The sequence below is a fragment of the Akebia trifoliata genome, chromosome 15, assembly GCF_017979445.1.
Source record: "Akebia trifoliata isolate Shusen 1 chromosome 15, ASM1797944v1, whole genome shotgun sequence".
NCBI lineage: Eukaryota > Viridiplantae > Streptophyta > Magnoliopsida > Ranunculales > Lardizabalaceae > Akebia > Akebia trifoliata.
In genome coordinates, this window is record NC_141389.1 from 24,952,262 (window position 1) to 24,970,760 (window position 18,499).

Here is an 18,499-nt window from a genome sequence, read left to right on the forward strand (position 1 = left end):
TCATTGTAGTTTAGTCGAGAGCAGAGCTGGACGAGCTTCTCAGTTTGTCTTCCTCAAAACCCCATAACTCCTTCGTGTTTTCTCTCTCAAATGGTTGATTCTCTCTTCATAGTTGTCTAGGGTTTCGGTTTCTCTACATTTACCTTCTCTCTTCATCTCCAGATCTTCTATAGTTCTCTAGTACGGGAGGAAAGAAGCTTTATTCGTCCAGAGATCCATCGATTGGAGGGAAAAACTACACTTTTTTTTTTTCGATCGATTTTATTTTATTTTAAATGAAATTTGAATCCATTTCAATTGTTGAGTTATGTTAGTTTCAAAACGATTCTATCTGGAGTTTCTTCTGTGAAATCGAAGCTCAAAACGTGAAGATTTGAGACTGGAATCAAAGCTTGTTTTCTGCTAATTGGAGGTCGAATTGTTTGAATTTGAGCTGAATTTGGGGGAAAAACAGAATCTTTTGTTTATGCAGCTCGTTTGAGCCAATTTTCTCTAATTAATTGCTCTGCAATTTTCGTTCTATAGTTTGTTTTGGTGTTTTTTGCGAGTGATAAAGGATTATTCGAGGATTTTATGTAGATCGGAAGGTGAAATTGATCTAGTTTGACGAAGGATCTTGCGTTTAAGAAGCTTGTTTGAGCATTTCTTCTTGCATTCTACTCTCCGAATGTGGAGATTTAAGTCGAGAACAAGATCGATGAGTGAGTTTCATCTTTAGATTGAAATCTCAGATATTGGTAGAAACTTTTTCTGCTTAAACGCAGTATTAAACGAATTTGGGAGATCTGCTTATGTGTTCTAGAAGTTCAAGATGAGAATGAGATGGTTTTAGTTCGACAGGATTATAAAATATTTTTGGAGAAAAAAGCTGAAATTTTGGCATTTAAAAGAGCTCTTCCAAGCAGTTATTTTCTGCAACTTCATCAAACAAGGACAAATGAGAAATGTTTCTCCCTGTATGTCAAAAAGCTTGTTTGAGCTTTTTGGCTGAAACTTGGAAGTTTTTTTTTCAAGTTGGGACCTTTTAAAGGGTATTTTGTCTGAGTCTCTCAGCCTTCACAATGACGGAACTTCTGAGCGAAAATTAGGGCAAAACAGCCGTCTGAGTCTCTTTAATCTCTATTCTCCAGAGCAAATTTGGGATTCGTGGGGGCAGAAATGGCTATGGCCGTTGCTCCACATAGGGAGAGCGGTAGCGGCAACGCTAATAAGCTCCTCGACACTGGGAAGTATGTCAGGTACACTGTCGAGCAGGTTGAGACTCTCGAACGAATCTATGCAGAATGTCCGAAGCCTGGTTCGGTGCGTCGACAGCAACTCATCCGCGAATACCCGATCCTCTCCAACATCGAACCCAGGCAGATAAAAGTCTGGTTTCAGAATCGCAGGCAAGTTTACATTTTGTAGAAAAGGATTAATCTCTTTTACCGCCCAAGTTTTGTTTTTTAATTTAGTCATGAGTAATGTATGTGTATGAAGTCAGAGCTTTCTTATCTGAAGAGCTCTGAATTTCTCTCCACTTTTAGGGAGAATTGGAAATGACGTTGGTGTTCCTGGATTTAGTTTCTTCTTCTTCCATCAAAGCTAAAGTAGGAGGCAAAAATACTTTGAAGGAGATTCGTTTATTATTGTTTTTTTCTCTCCTTATTTTGAATTTTCTTGCAGGTGCCGTGAGAAGCAGAGGAAAGAGGCTTCTCGACTTCAGACCGTGAACAAGAAGTTGTCTGCAATGAACAAGCTGTTGATGGAGGAGAACGATCGCCTTCAGAAACAGGTGTCTCAGCTGGTATATGATAATGGGTACATGCGTCAACAACTGCAAAATGTTTGTTCTCTCCCTTACTAGCCTTACGGGTCTTTATTTCTGTCCTATTTTGGTGGATCTTCCTTATATTCTCCTAAAAAATATGGGAATTTATGGGTTGATCCCAGTGGGATTTGTTGTATCACCCCCCTATAGAAGACTGGGTTCTTCTCGATCCAAAACTTTAATGTTCGCCTCCTATTATGGAAAGGTCATCGGTCTTAGATAGGATGTCTATCTTATACTTAATAGTCTTATACATGTAGAGAAATCGATCCAAGAACGATAAATAAAGAAAAATAAATCAGATTCTATCACACAAAAACTCAGATTTTACGTGGTTCCCTCAAGATTGAGGAACGTCCACGGATCACATTGATTCCACTATGAAGAGATAATTCGCAGTTACAGATTACACCCTTCCAATGCGTGCGCGCGCGCGCACACACACACACACATATAACCCCAGGAAAACCTAGCTAGGATTTTACATAATACCAGTGAAATTATGAAAAAATCCTGGCAAGACGTGTGACTTAATTAACAGTACTCTTTCTGACCAATACCGTCAGGCTCCACAAATCATAACAAAACACTTCTTCATGCTTACCATATTTGTAGTCAAATATATATTGTACCTGAAAATATTTCCCCATTGGTATTCACAACCCATGAAGCTTTTCCATTTTGGGTAAATTAAATGTTCATTTCTACCTACAATGTAGAATAAGAAACTGGTTTGCCAAAAAGTGGAAACCTTTTGGTTTTTTCATCATGCTGGATTTTCTAATCTCTAGTTAATTGTGCTGCAGGCATCTGTGACCACTACGGATGCGAGTTGTGAGTCTGTTGTTACCACTCCTCAGCATTCTCTAAGGGATGCTAATAACCCTGCAGGGTAATTTTAAATACTATTGTCCCATAAATCCTAAAAATCTCTCCCAATTTTCTAGATTTTATATCATACCACATTTCCTATTGCTGCTTTCGATATATCTCGATTTCAATTATGTTTTTTTTAACAGACTCCTCTCAATTGCGGAGGAGACCTTGGCAGAGTTCCTTTCAAAGGCCACAGGAACTGCTGTCAATTGGCTCCAGATGCCTGGGATGAAGGTTTGTGATTATCACTCACTTCTATATCAATGATAATTTTACTTTTTCTGTCCTCACAGATCAATTTACATGGCCATGCTTTCTATTGAATTTTGATTTTTCTGACCAACTATGTAAATTTTCTTTGCTTTCTAATTTAATGTTCTCATCGTTCATTTTTTCCAGCCTGGTCCGGATTCGGTTGGGATTGTTGCTATTTCACAAAGTTGTAGTGGAGTGGCAGCAAGAGCGTGTGGTCTAGTAAGTTTGGAATCTACGAAGGTAAGCCCTGACATTTGTAAAGCTGTTGTACCTTTTATTTCTGTTGGAATTGAAAATGATCATTTTTATTTATTTTTGATAACTGCAATGCATCTTCAAAGGGATTACTTCCAATTTGCTAGAGTTAGTGTAAATTTTTGAAAGATTGGCTGCAAGCAACTTTAAAAAATTTGTCAATTTTAAAATGTCAAGGTGATCTCCATCATTCATTGTAGTTTGTTTCGTTTCCCCCTGCAGCTGTTAAGGAGTTACTCAACAACTAATATTTCTATTCCCATACCCTTGACAGATTGCAGAAATCCTCAAAGATCGCCCATCTTGGTTCCGTGATTGCCGGAGCCTTGAAGTCTATACCACATTTCCTGCTAGAAATGGGGGTATGATTGAACTGATATACATGCAGGTGAGCAACAATAGTTGAAATCTTATCTCTTGTTTGTGAATTTTGGGACTACCTACCTTTTGGAATCTCCAGTTATTTTTCTGTTCACATGTATCACTTAACCCACAGTTGCTTTCAGATGTATGCTCCAACTACACTGGCTCCTGCACGAGACTTTTGGACTTTGAGATATACAATAACTTTAGAAGATGGCAGTCTTGTGGTATGTAATTATGCTTATTCCTATTTCATTGTCTTATACATTGCCTTCTTCCTCATCATTCATTTTTGAGTCCGACTAGCCTTACTTAGTAAGATTTCAACTCTTACTAAGGGTCATTGACCCCATCTTATGGTATCCAAAAACATGATCCGATCCCAGAGTATGAACTTAAAAAAAAATTAAAAAAAAAAAAAATTCACTGATATTTTAATTTTAAATTTGGGTGTTCCGTGGAAGTTCGGTAGCAGTCCATTTTCAAAACCTTAGATGGCTCAATTTTTTTTAATCTGAGTTTTCCCATGAAATCTAGAGGGCTGTGGTTGGATTGCCAATGTGGTATTCCATTTGAGCAAAATAACCCTTAGGGCTGTGGTGTTACTGATTCACAGACTTTACCAACTTACCAATTTGGCAACTTGAAGGGGCCTTGTTAATTATTAACCGAGGGTTTCATTAAATTTATTTGGAGGGGACCATTTTGTAGCATTTAAACTATGCATGTATAGTTGTTGTTTGCTAGCTAATGCAAACCAGAAATCTTGAATAATCAAAGAGAAAACCGATGTCATATAGTGGACGGGGGCACACATGCATGGGGAGTGTAACAAATTATTTGGTGGCCTTCCTTGGATGTCCTGTATACCCAAATCAATCCAATCAGTCTCTATCTTTTTTAATTGTGTGGACTGCTAGCCATATTGGTTCTGCCGTCCAAGGAAGTGTTATAGACAGGGTAGTTATGATCATCTGAACTGTTTGCATTTAGCATAGTAGATCTTTTTAAACGCCCTTCTCAGGATTGGTCCCATCCTAAGCTACTGAATTTACAACTCCTATGTCGAACCACAGACCAGTATGAAGTGAACCAGTTCACTGAGCGATTAAATTCCATGTTCTGGTCTCAACTGCGAGATGTACACGGAAATCCGGCTCGAGATACCACCAGTTGTAAATAATTCCAATAAAGCCTTGGGTGATGTTGTTGAAAGCAGTTTGCTGGTTACCTCCCCTTTTGAATGACTGCATTGATTCAGGTGGTCATGAGGCTGATGATAATCTTGATTTTGTCAACATTCTTGTTGTTGATACACCACGGATATATGAAAGAACCATCAAAGCCACTAAAAGGCATGTCAAGTAGTGGTTACATTCTTGGAATTTTGATACGAAAAATATCTCTTTGCTCAATTTTGTTTTTCACAAAGTGCATGGCAAGCATACAACACTGAGTATGTCTTCCAAGAATTGTATGCTATGCTATGAGAAAGTTTTCCCTTATGAGAATGTTTTTCCACCTTCTCCGAGTTGGCTACCTTCTCCAGCGGGTGCATTCATGTCATGGACTCCTATCCAACCACGAGTCACATAAGCCCCCACAGTATTTCTTTCAGAAGAAGATAATGGTATTAATAATCTTAATACTGATGCCTAAAGGCTTGAGCCTTGACAAAGATCTTCTGATTTACCAAAGAGATCGGACTACTAATCCTGGCATACAACTTAGTGCTTTGATGGATGTGGGTCATTCTAGACATGGAAAAGGTCCATCTCAAGGACAAGAAGGGAGGGAGGGAGAGAGAGAGAGCATGAATCCAAATTTGATCCAAGAACTAGGTAACTTAGGTCCCATCCTCTTGTGTGTTGCATGTGTGCTTCATGGACCAGTGTGCATTGGCGTATTGTCCATGCTGTCTAATTGTTACCTTATTTCCTCATAATTGGAAGTTTGGTTTTTTTTGGATTTCTGGCTGGTTTTGTAATGGAGATTGGTTTAACTCATCATGAACCTGATCATTGGTTTAACTCCTTATTAGGGCTTCCAAAAAGTTAATTATCAAGGAATAACTAGGGCAATTCCTAATCTGATATGCTTTTGTTGTCTGTTTTGTTTTAATACCCCAAGGTTTGTGAGAGATCGCTGTCTGGTACTGTTGCTGGCCCAAACACATCAGCTGATTCCCATTTTGTAAGAGCTGAGATGCTGTCCAGTGGTTATTTAATTCGTCCATGTGAGGGGGGAGGGTCTATCATCCACATTGTAGATCACTTGGATCTTGAGGTTTGATTTCTATTTGTTAGCTTTTCTGTATCTGTTTTCCTTGACAACAACTTATTTTCTCCCATTGCTTATTTAGGCATGGAGTGTTCCTGAGGTTTTGCGACCACTTTATGAGTCATCCAAAGTTGTAGCTCAAAAGATGACGATTGCGGTGAGCAACAAAATGATTGTTTTTTTTTTTTTTTTTCTTTCTAACCTGGATAATGTAATAGATTATGCTTTTGAAATTTGGCTGCTTATCTTAAGCCTAGCATGTATGATGGATGTGAGGCCCATTGTCATTAAACCAAATTGTACCCTACTCGTGGCCACTAGCTAATCATACATACTGATCAATATGTGGGCGACTTCTTGTGTGTGTGGGCATTACTCTAAACAATGCCAACTAGGGGTGAACTTCGACAGCTTAAGTTACGATCTACGTTCTTAATGATGATGGACCTCAGGTCCAAACTGGTTTTGTTGATCCAGAAAATCTCTCTCTATAACTTTTATTTAGATATTTCTTCAAATTTGTTTTTGTTATGTTATTTGTTACTTTAAAATCTTGAGGGAAGAATGAGGTTGTTCTTTTTACGCAAACATAAAAACAAAAAGGAATTAATTAACCTTTTCTGTGAAGGCACTGCGCCACATCAGGCAAATAGCGCAAGAGACAAGTGGAGAAGTGGTATATGGTTTGGGTAGGCAGCCTGCTGTTCTGCGAAATTTTAGTCAAAGATTGAGCAGGTGATTTCCATGATTCTTTTTCGTCTTCGTGCTCACCCATTCACACTTAAATACACATTCTTATACATGCGGACACATGAATGTGCACGCACACACACACATGTATGTATGTATGTATGCATATTTGTATGCTTGTACTATGGGCTTGGACCAATAGGCCATAACTAAGGAGGTTGACATTTTGCAATGCAACTTTGAGATCATGGGTTTAAGTCCAACTTACACACACCCCAAGAAAAAATATATGTTTATCCAGTGCAATTTATCTTCTTATATTTTCTATTATTTTTTTTATAGGGGATTCAATGATGCCGTAAATGGATTCAATGATGATGGTTGGTCATTAATGAACTGTGATGGTAATGAAGATGTAATGATTGCCATTAACTGTAGCAAGAACATGGGCACTGTTGCCAATACTGCCAATTCCCTCCCATTGCCCGGTGGTGTCCTCTGTGTGAAGGCATCCATGCTACTTCAAGTGAGTTTACCCATCGTTATTTTGGTTGAAATGTTCAAAGGGATTACAAAATCGTATTGTCTTTCTGAGAACAACTTGAGACTGAAAGAGGAAATATAATGACATATTAAGAATGAAGAAAAAACATTTTTTTAAGTAATTTTACTATGGTTTTGGAACCCAGCTGAGTAACTGAAGTTGGATTCTGAGTAATCAGTTTAATCTCAGATTCCATTAAAAAATAAACTGACATGTAACTTGACACGTTGATTATTAAAGTTCGTATCTCGTTGATGCATTCATGGTGAACTCAACATGAGATCAGAATGTTGATTCTCTTCCAGGGTTGTGTTTTCAGACAATGGTAGAACATCTGTTCTTCCCTATGTAACAAGCACGCTGCACTTTTAGGATTTTTACCGTGTCAAGCATGTTTTTCCACATGGATACTCCCGACACACATCCTAGCATGTAAGGTAGTGAATTACCATTTTTAATGATTTACTATAAAAAAAACTTCTGAAAGAGGACGTAATCCATCCTTGATATACCAATTTATTAAGTATTTAAAAACAATCATGTTGAATTATTTTTCTTTTTGTGATAAGTAACCATGGGTTGATATAGTACAAATATATTTTTATTACGTTATGACCTATAGATTTTTTTTCCCCTTCTGCAAATATTTTATCCTTTAAGTGCTCATATATTTAAAAAATTGATTTATTTTTATATTATGAGTAATGTGTACGGATGTGTTAGAATCTTGGGCTTCTCAAAGTCGCTGCATCCGACACCTCATACGCATTATCTGTCTTTATCACACAGCTTCCAATAAATCAAAAGAAAAGGAGAGGAAAAGATAATAAACATAATCTCTTCTTATTTGTTACTCTCCCAACTAGGGGTTTGGACAATGTTATGGAGACAAGGATAGTGATTTTGTCATAAATTTTAAACTTGCCAACCTCCATGAAACTCAGACCAGGTCTACTTAATTTGGCTTGGTTCATGTTATCAACTTCAAATTCCAATCTTTTTTAGAAAGCTGGTGAAGTTTTGTTGATTTGTCCGAGTTAAACTTAAAAAAGTACAGTAAGCCATTCATCCAGAGTTTTGGATGTTATTAATTACAAAATTTTCTTATTAAATTGATGTCTGGGAGACAATTACGGCTCCTCACAGATCTGCCCTTTTTAGATGCAATATTAACAATTGTCCTGATCAATGTAGTATGGCACAATATTTCATTCGTTAAGGACATTAATTTTTTTTCAAGATTCCCCATTTTTTGATGTAGCATCATTTCCTAACTTTATAAAGCACAATCTTTTGGCTTAAAAACTGATGAGATATTTTCTATTCCTGTGGTTAGAATGTTCACCCTGCATTACTGATTCGGTTCCTGAGGGAGCACCGATCCGAGTGGGCTGATTACAACGTTGATGCCTATTCTGCTGCATCATTGAAGGCCGGTTCTTACAACTTTGGGGGATTTAGGTCCACCAGGTTCTCTGGAGCCCAAATCATCATGCCACTTGGTCATACCGTGGAACGTGAAGAGGTCTGCTAAATCTCCATTTCGTTCTACAAATTCTCTCTAGAAATTTTTATGCACTAACTCTTATATATTGGTGAGAATATTTCAGTTGCTTGAAATAATTCGACTTGAAGGCCATGCCCTTACTCAAGAAGAAGCTATTCTGTCCAGGGATATTCATCTCTTACAGGTTTCTCTTCAATATCTTGAGATATTCTCTGCTACCTTGTAGTTTAGTTTCAATATTTATTCATTTTGCTTATGTGAAAGCACAAAAAAGGGATTTAATTTGTTCACAGCTTTGATATTGATTTGTTATGCTTTCGATTTTCTCTGAGTTGCAGACTTGTAGTGGAGTGGATGAGAATGCAGTGGGAGCCTGCTCTGAGCTTGTTTTCGCACCAATTGATGAAATGTTTCCTGATGACGCTCCATTGCTACCCTCAGGATTTCGGATCATACCACTGGATTCAAAATCAGTGAGTTCAAACCTATTCAACCTCCTTTTTTCCTTTTTATGACTTATTTTATAAGTACAATATGATTCTTTAGTAACTCATAAGCTGTTGGTTTAGCAAAAAAATTCATGGTCTTGGGTTTAACTTGGGCAGGCCTGCGATTTCTCTACTCATTGAAACTTGTGGCTTAGTTGATCTCTGATCAGTTACGGTGCTGATAATTCATAGAAGGGCCGTTCTATTTGCACCCACTATTTATGCTCAGTGCACCCACTCACCTCTATAGACTCCACACAAAAATATGTTTAAGTGGGTGCAAATGGCCTGGCCCTTCATAAAATGGCATGATCAGTTACTTTTTGACATTTTCCTTTGTTTACTGGTATTATCATTCTGTATGTTGTAACAATTTACAAACTTATTACAGAAACCTGCCTGTTTAACTAACAATAATTGTATTTTATATTTGCTCATCTTACTTGTCAAAACCTGTAAAAAATCTTATCTGTGAGTGCATAGCCCTAGATCTGGCAATGTATGTGATGAACACTCAAGAAACACAAGATTTAAATTTGTTTGGCTAAGCCTACTCCACAGATGAGAGAGAATTTCACTATTTGAGAATGATTACAACCTTGACTCATGAAAATGTGTGTACATTGAGTTGAGTTTTAAAAATAGGGTTAAAGGCGTCACATGTTAAATTACAACTTGGTTTAAGGAATATTTCTTATCTTGGTTTCTGAGCTCAAACTCCGACATTGTAAAATTGAAAAGCTTCCTACTGTTCCCACTTAGTTGAAGATGCAAACTGAATGACTTGATTCCAAGTCCTAGTCCATATCTTCGAACACTTCAGATAATGAAAAATTATCTCTTGCTAATCTGTTATTTCTTCTCAGAAATTCCAGAACTTTGTGAAATAGATAATGCTAATTTCTTGCCTCCAAAACTGATCTTTACTACTATACATTGTGAACACAGGCTACATTGAATGCACATCGGACATTGGATCTAGCATCTAGCCTTGAAGTAGGTCCAGACACAAACCGGGCCATTGGAGATGCACCTTCAAATGGTTATAATATGCGCTCGGTGTTGACCATTGCCTTCCAATTCCCTTTCGAGACCCATCTCCAGGAAAGTGTTGCAACCATGGCTCAACAATATATTCGCAGTGTGATTTCCTCTGTGCAGAGGGTTGCCATGGCCATAGCTCCATCTGGACTAGGTTCTCACGTTGGGCCAAAGCTATCTCCAGGTTCTCCAGAAGCTCTTACGCTCGCTCACTGGATCTGTCAGAGCTATAGGCAAGTTCTGCTAAACTTGAACTACCTGAATTCATGTTTAAAAGCTCTGACACTAAATGGAAACCAGTCTTTAGTTCCGTGTTTGATTTGTCCAAACTTAAGCTGTCTTGTCATTTAGACAAAGACAGGGTCATTCTGAACTTTTCAAAAAATTTGTTGCCACTGTTTGCTTTACTTTGTCCTACTTTATAAAAAGTTTGGATATCGATAGAATTTGGGATGGGAGAAATTCTATTATAATTCGGGTTCATCATTTGAAATTCATAAAGAAAATTGGTAAATTAAAAACATTGATAATTGTAATGTTACCAGAAAAAAAAAGAATTCTTTTTTTCTTTTCAATAATAATTGAATTATTCACTCAGATTAAAATATCTCTAAATTGTTTTTGAATCTTTGAATTGGATGGTTGTATTATATGTTTTCTTAAAATTGAAAAAAATAACAAATTCATCAACAAAGATTCCTACTAACTTACTTGCATTTCTTTTTTTATTATTCTCAGCTACCATTTAGGGATGGAACTGTTGAGGTCTAATAGTGAGGGAGGAGACTCAGTGTTGAAACTACTTTGGCAACATCCAGATGCAATATTATGCTGCTCCTTGAAGGTATTATTACAAGCGCATTGGTGAAAGGGAAAATTCCTTCCACATTAGGGATATATTTCGAAAGGAAATTGCAGAACTGACTTCCTTTGACACTGCGCCGAGAGGACCATATGTTTTTTTTCCTTGTATCTTGAGAAAATAAATCAATGGTTCTCTGCACGCTGTCACGTCAGCGATGTGTCGAGGGAAGAGTCAGTTAAGAACAACTCATTTCAAAATTTTCCCATGTCAGTGGCACAGTTGACATTTGGCTTGTGCTACCATATCAGATGTACGTCGTCGATCTGCAAACTTAACAAGGTGCTTTTGGTTTAATTGCAGTCGCTACCAGTCTTCACTTTTGCCAACCAGGCGGGATTTGACATGCTGGAGACCACGTTGTTAGCTCTGCAGGACATCACGTTGGATAGGATATTCGATGAGTCCGGTCGGAAGGCATTGTTCTCTGATTTCGCTAAGATAATGCAACAGGTAATGTACAAGAAAATATCGATCGTACCTTTTTCTTAGATTAGCTTCTATTGGCACCCCGACATTTACTTATCACACCTCAATTTCTTAAATTATTTATCACATCCAATTACAAATTAAAACACACACTTCAAACATTACAAATGTTTGGCTCAAATGGTAAAATCTCAACATTACAAAACTTCATAACACTCTTTTAGTAGTTGTTACAATTATATGATTAGGCTCGTATAAAATTCTAAACCCAAAAATAGAAATCTAACAAAAAAGAGGGAATTTTTTTTTGTTTTGAAAAGAGCTTCTATTGGCATCCCAACTTTTACTAATTCTCGACACTTTCTTTATTCTTTTAATTGGGGTGTAATAAGTAAAAGTTGGGGTGCCAATAGCAGCTCTCTTTTCTTATCATAGTAGGTATAAAAGGTCCTTCAGTTTTCTCTGGCTCGTTAGTGTTCATATGTTTTCTCCTTTGCAGGGTTTTGCTTATCTGCCAGCTGGACTATGCGTGTCAACCATGGGACGCCATGTGTCATATGAACAAGCCATCGCCTGGAAAGTCCTCGGCAAAGAGAACGCCGTCCACTGCATTGCCTTTGCATTCATCAACTGGTCTTTTGTGTAAACTCTACACTAAAAAAGAGAAGAAAAGAAATGAAAGTGAAGTTTGGTATTAAAATGTCAAATGATTGCATTTATTTATTTAATTTAAAAAAAAAAATTTATTGGAACGATCTCAATGCTTAGAAGGTGGAAAAAACTTTGAAGCGGCCAGCCCGAAGTAGAAATAGGAACCCTATTTAATTTCTTGGGGGGAGAGTTTAGAAGACTGCACTGGTTTTCTTCTCGGCCATCTTTCGTTGAAAATCTGGGAGTAACATTAAAATTGACATCGATTCTCACATTGCTGATGTGGATGTATGTAAAGAACCATAGATGCTTATCATTGAGATACAGGTGAAAAGCATCTATGGCTATCTTTGCACTTCCACATCAATGGTTATGTATTTACAAGATTATTTTCAAAAGAGGTCATTGAGGGTACTACTAATATAATTAATGATTAAAGTTAATTATTTGTATAAAAAAAATGTATAAAATCAAAATGACTCGATTGAGTCATAACCGATTTTAGCAAAATACAAGGGTTGAAGGTTTTTTATTACAACTCTTGGATTGAATTTTTAGATAAACCAAACATGAGAATTTATTTGAGAACTTATAACTAATTCCACCGATGCCAACTCCAACTCCGATTAACTCCCACTTCCAAACACATGGAGGGGTGTATTTTGAAGATAACTTTCTTGGACAAACATGTACCAAGAAAAATCACGATTAGAATTAAGGGGTGCGCCCGTGCGCCCCTTGTTTCCAACGAGTTTACTAAAGGGAAGATTTATGCTAAAAAAGATGAGATTTGCAAGTAAGCCCAAGCAGAAGAATAGGTCTAGCAAAACGGGGTTTTTTGCACACACTCACGTGTGAAGCCAAATGATTGAGATTTGCACCTCTTGCGTGTGGCATCGTATGCTTGCACACACCTAAAGGTTTTTGGATCACGACTTCCAATTCCTTCTTGAGCCAATGGGCCCTTGTGCACGCGTGGATTTATCGATGTCTCTCACTCATATCCACTTAAGTGATAAGAGATGTTCTATATAAGAATTAGATTTCTTTCTTCTATTTTTTTAATGTGAGACTAAACATAATTCACCACATTATATACAAATTTTCATACACGGGTGGTGATATTCTAGAGCCGATTTTTCATTCACTTATCAATGGTTTAAGGTAATCAAATATACATCATTATTCTTCTCAATGAGAAAAATAGATTCCCAAAACCATAGAGGTTGAAGAACTTGAAGATGACAGATTTAAAGATAAAAAAAACATTTTTTTTTTACTGGAGATTGAAGATGAAGGCATTTAGAATTAATCTATATATATATATTAAAAAGAGTTTATATTGGCACCCCAATTTTTACTTATTACATTTCAATTAAAAATAAAGAAAAATATGTGCATGGTTGAGAATAAGTAAAAGTTGGGTGCCAATAGAAGCTCTCTTGATTTTTCTCCCCCAAGATTTCTAATCATAATTTTAAATCACTACAAAAATTGTTTCGAATGATCGTTATAATGTTTTGCAAGGTTGCCATTATAATTTGAGCCAAACCATTGTACTGTTTGTAGGGTGTGTTTTAATTTTATTTAGGGTGGGATAAATAATTTAAGAAATTGGGGTGTAATAAGTAAAAGTTGAGGTGCCAATAACAGCTCTTTTAAAAAAAAATGGGAAGGCAAGGTGTAGCTCATTAGTTTGAAATCATAAGGGTTATTTCAAATATTCATCAAAACATGGAGGGGCGTCTAAATCTTTACAAAATATTTCTCCATTTAAGCCCATGAAACAAAAGTTCAAAACTTCAAATTCTACCGTAAGGACTACCGGTTTAAGGTCAAAAACGTCATTTTAACTACCTTCAAAGAAACATGTTGCCTATATAACTAACCATCTTTGAGTGTCAAATGAACTTGTAGAGTAACAATTTTCATTGTTGGGTTTTTGTTTCGTTTGAGAGAGAAAAAGAGAAGAATTAGTAGGAGAAGAACAGAATGGCAACATTGGTTTTTCCAATCTTTATTCGGTTGTTGATGGGTTCGATTATTATCTACGCCATTTTAATTGGTCTCCACACCATTGAATCTCGGAAAGACAAAGCTTTGAAGAGGTTCTACTTGAATTTCATTAATTTCTTAATGATCCAGAGTTGTTTTTTTTGTTCTCTTTTGGGCTGTAATTTTCTTGTTTGGTTCTTTATCTCTATTGGGTTGAAAGAACAGGATTCAATTAAGAAAACCCATAATTTTATTTCTTTTATTTTCATGGTGATTGTATTAGATCAGTCAGAAGTGATGAAACCCGCATTTGTTCACTTTCTTTTGTTTGTTGGATGTTAAATTTGGAAATGAAGATGGTTTTTTAGGAAACAATTTTATTGTTGTTCTTGCATTTAAGATTGAAAAGAGTGTATTTGATGAGAAACCCACATTATAATGATCTAGAGTTGTTTTTTTTTTCTTCTTTTGGGCTGTAATTTTCTTGTTTGGTTCTTTATCTTTATTGGGTTGAAAGAACAGATTCAGTTAAGAAAGCCCAAATTTTGTTTCTTTTTAGTTTTGGTCTCATTTTCATGATTATTGTATTAGATCAGTCAGAGGTGATGGAACCCATGAAACCCACATTTGCTCACTTTCTTTTGTTTCTTGAATTCTGTTTGTTGGGTATTATTGTTTGTTTTGTTGTTGTTCTTGCATTTAAGATTATAATGGTCATTGAAACAGTAATTCAGACCAGAATTCAAAAGCTGGCCTTGTATTTTTGTTCTGAGTCATGAAATTGAAATTGAAGTCTCTTTGCTATATTCTGATATCCATTTGAAAGATTCTTCTGTTCTAGAATCCATTAAACTAACATCAGAAATCAATAACTGGATACCCACTAAAAAGCTGATTTGATGGGCACAAGTTGTCCTGTTTCAGTTTCTCCTACAAAATTTATCTTTGATTTCTTTTTAGATATGTAAATGTTTTCTAAAACATTATTTCCATAATTAAGAATAATATGATTATGGGTATAATTCAAAATATTTCTCCATCTTGCAGATTCCAATTCGAATATTTGGGGATAGATCAAGATGTCAATGCCTTGGAGAGGGCTACAATCTGTTTGAAGAAGCTGATAGAGGTATAAGCTACTTCCAGTTAACTTTTTATCTGCTAATGTTTGCAACAAGGATCATCCGTCACTTACATGAATTCTCATATTTTTCTTTTAAATCACAATCTTAACAGAGTGTTATATGATTGTCTCCTGCATGGAACCCATCAAACATTTGTTCTTCCATACATGCCATAAGACATGTTTTTGAGATTTTAGGACTTGATTTGCTGGCATTTGACATACATGCCAACAGACATGTAATTTGCACACACAACACAAACACACATTGAGATAATTGAGCATATTTCTCCTGGCAGGTCAAAGATGATTTTACGAAGAAAGTGGACGAAATTGGTATTCTCAACGGGAAGTTGGGCACGTTACGAAAGGTGACTACTTTCTTCTTTTTCTCTTTGTTTTAGGAAACACTAAATTGGGTACATTTTAACTACGGACTTGGACGAGAATCACTTACATTTCAACAGAAACCTATTTATCCAAAGAGTCTGACTAGCCTTACTTAGTAAGATTTCAACTCTTACTAAGGGTCGTTGAGCTCACCCAAAAACATGATATGATGCCACAAGATTTGTAGAGGACAAAATTCCATGAACTTTGAAAAACAAAATTTCATAAAGTTTTATTTTTCAACGTTGAATTTTAAATTTAAATTTGAGAATTCGGAAGCTGTACATTTTCAATCTCTTTTTTTGTTGCCACGTATTATCAGGAAAATGCTGACTTGAATGATCTGGCGAAATCCTTGAAGCAAGAACTTCAAACTTTGAAGTCTAAGTACAAATTGCCCTCCGATTATTGGTTCGAACTATGAAGTACAAAGTGCCCTTAGATTATTTTCTGCTTGATTGATTGGTTCCAAAAACATTATTTTCTACTTGATTGATCAAATACTTTCTTGTCATTTATTTTCTTTTACGATACTATGAATGGACCGACCGAGAATATGACAATGAACATGGAAATGTGTCAAAAGTACATCATGGTCAAATAAAAGCTTGATTAATATTTGCATTGGTTCCTTGTGATTCATAGTTCTGGGTTGGCCCAATACCTTGTTGGTTAGGTGGGCTTCGGCTGTATTATAAGCTAGGATGTTTAGGCTGAGCTGGGTTCAAACTTATTTTTAATAACCTTCAAATAAATGGGCTTGATTTGGCATTAGCATTTAACAGTGATAAGCTTAAGCTTTTTAAACTGATGGCATACTTCCCTTTATTGATTTCAGTCTTTCATGAGAGACAAACAAAAAATGATAAAATGCCCTTGTCTTCAACCTTTAGCCAAAACCCAGTAAGGTAAAAATTCAGACCTCAAGAACAAGAGAAGGCTTTTGAACAGTTGAAGAATCAAGGGTTCAAAAACTCAAAAATAGAATTAGACGTGGAGATTTCCACATAACTGTATATGCTTTTTAAAAAAATGTTGAATTAGACAATAAAAATAGTGAACTCAAAAATAGAATTTGTCAAACTCGATGTTGTAAAACCAACATTTTCATTTTTTCGAGTTTTCCCGACTAAAATTTATGGAATGATCGACTTAAAACTTGAAATCTCTCTTCAAAATGCTTGAAAATGACTTCTTCTTTCTCAAATCCTTTCCATCGGAGTGGAGTCTCTAAAACTCAATCGAGATGCCGGAATTCAATATTTTTGGATGAAAATAGTGAGTTTGAATGGTTAGGACAGTTTTGACATTTCAATCGTGAGAAATGTCCAGAATTAGGTTCAGGGATTGATTAGAAAATAGGGATTTACTAAATGAACTATTTAGCTAACTCCTAAAAGTCAATGACTAATTAGAAAGAAAACCTTCCAATAGGGACCATTAAGTAATTTTCCCTAAGAATAAAACACAATGTTAGATCCCACTCCAATTACCCCATTTTATTATCTTTCTTCTTCACTCCCTTCCCTTCCTTTTCAATAAAATCCCTTCAATTTTCCTAGAGAGTTGCTTTTGGCACCCCCACTTTTACTTATTACATCCTAATTAACAATAAAGAAAATAACTCCCTTCAACATTATTGCTCCCCCTCCCTTTTTAATGCCATCCCTTCAATTTTACTAGAGAGTTTCTATTGGCACCCCAACATTTACTTATTACACCCTAATTAAAAATGAAGAAAATAAGTGAATGGTTAAGGATAAGTACAAGTTGGAGTGTCAATAGAAACTCCCTCGTGTTTTTTGCTAGATTTCTATATTTTGAGAATAGGATTTCATATGAGCCTAATTGTAATCGTAAACACCTACTAAAATTGTTTGAACGAGTATTATAATGTTTTGTAATATTGAGATTGTAATTTGAGCCAAACCTTTGAAAGTTTGAAGAATGTGTTTTAATCTATTGGGATTTGATAAATAATTTGAGAAATTTGGATCTAAAAAGTAAAAGTTGGGGTGCCAATAGCAGCACTCTTTTACCTCATTTTCAATGATAACCCTTCAACTTTACCATCTTTCCTATTTCACCCCCTTAAACCACAAAAAAGATGCATTTGCCGTAATTGAGAGTTATTAAATTTAGTAGAAAACGTGTTCAATAGGACTGTATTGCACCTAGGACATAACAACACAAAATTAGTTTGTTTGGGTAAAGCCTAATTGGGTTTAGGACATAACAATGTCGAACCGTCTACACAATAATTAAATGGGTAGAGTCTGGGTTAGGGAAGTCAAACTGTTTTTGCACGTTTAGTTATTCTATCATTACTATGTCATTTTAAATTATGAAACATAGGAGGTATTTCAAATATCAACAATTTTTTAAGAGTTTTTTTAAATTACCCAAATTTTTGTTTGAATTTCGTAGAGCATTTTCAAATATTTTAAAATATTTTTCAAATAGTTAATGGTTAATCTTTTAATTTGGGATTGAAAGACACTTTCCTTACTAAATTATCTATTTTTTATTTATATTTTTTAATATGAATTTTTCATTGAAATCTAGACACTGGTGTTTGATTGCGAATATGGTGATCCACATAGTCTAGTATGACTCATATGCTGATTCTTTATTTAAATAAACAAATTTATAGAATATTAAATTGAGTTTTAAATCTCTTTCCAAAGGAGATATATAGTGTGTAGAAATAAGCCAAACTTAAAATCAGTAATTCTAGATGAATAAATTTAAAGATGAACCTAAGGTTGAAAGGTATTTTGAGACATGTATTTAATAAATTCATGTATAACTCTCACATCTCTCAATTTTCACTATAATTTTTATGAGAATTTTCCTTTTTTCTTCATCTTTCTTTTGGGCATCCTAAAGAGGTAAAGTATAAGTTCCTATCGAGTAATGCAAACTTATGGAAGAATGGGA

General features: G+C 35.6%; 1 protein-coding gene and 1 long non-coding RNA gene across 2 annotated transcripts; both read left to right on the top strand.

Moving 5' to 3' along the window:
* Positions 1–12,152, top strand: LOC147384756 (homeobox-leucine zipper protein REVOLUTA-like). The gene is made up of 18 exons (XM_086425134.1): positions 1–1,388; positions 1,666–1,825; positions 2,617–2,702; positions 2,830–2,920; positions 3,086–3,181; positions 3,471–3,584; positions 3,703–3,786; positions 5,690–5,845; positions 5,922–5,996; positions 6,468–6,574; positions 6,872–7,055; positions 8,410–8,598; positions 8,684–8,764; positions 8,919–9,053; positions 10,017–10,342; positions 10,848–10,953; positions 11,275–11,424; positions 11,900–12,152. Exons 1-18 carry the CDS (start codon positions 1,159–1,161, stop codon positions 12,044–12,046), a joined length of 2,517 nt encoding a protein of 838 aa, XP_086281260.1. The 5' UTR covers positions 1–1,158; the 3' UTR covers positions 12,047–12,152.
* Positions 12,153–15,055: 2,903 nt separating this feature from the next.
* On the top strand, positions 15,056–16,151 carry LOC147384757 (uncharacterized). Its single transcript, XR_015172631.1, has 3 exons — positions 15,056–15,175; positions 15,469–15,540; positions 15,882–16,151. It is a non-coding gene; the product is annotated as an uncharacterized LOC147384757 (long non-coding RNA).
* The last annotated feature ends 2,348 nt before the right edge of the window (positions 16,152–18,499 follow it).

Excerpts from the sequence above, each read along its gene's own strand:
- LOC147384756 (XM_086425134.1), top strand. The coding sequence starts at position 1,159 with ATGGCTATGGCCGTTGCTCCACATAGGGAGAGCGGTAGCGGCAACGCT. Across the intron at positions 2,703-2,829 it reads GATGCTAATAACCCTGCAGG|ACTCCTCTCAATTGCGGAGG; the intron begins GTAATTTTAAAT and ends TTTTTTTAACAG. Across the intron at positions 5,846-5,921 it reads TAGATCACTTGGATCTTGAG|GCATGGAGTGTTCCTGAGGT; the intron begins GTTTGATTTCTA and ends TTGCTTATTTAG.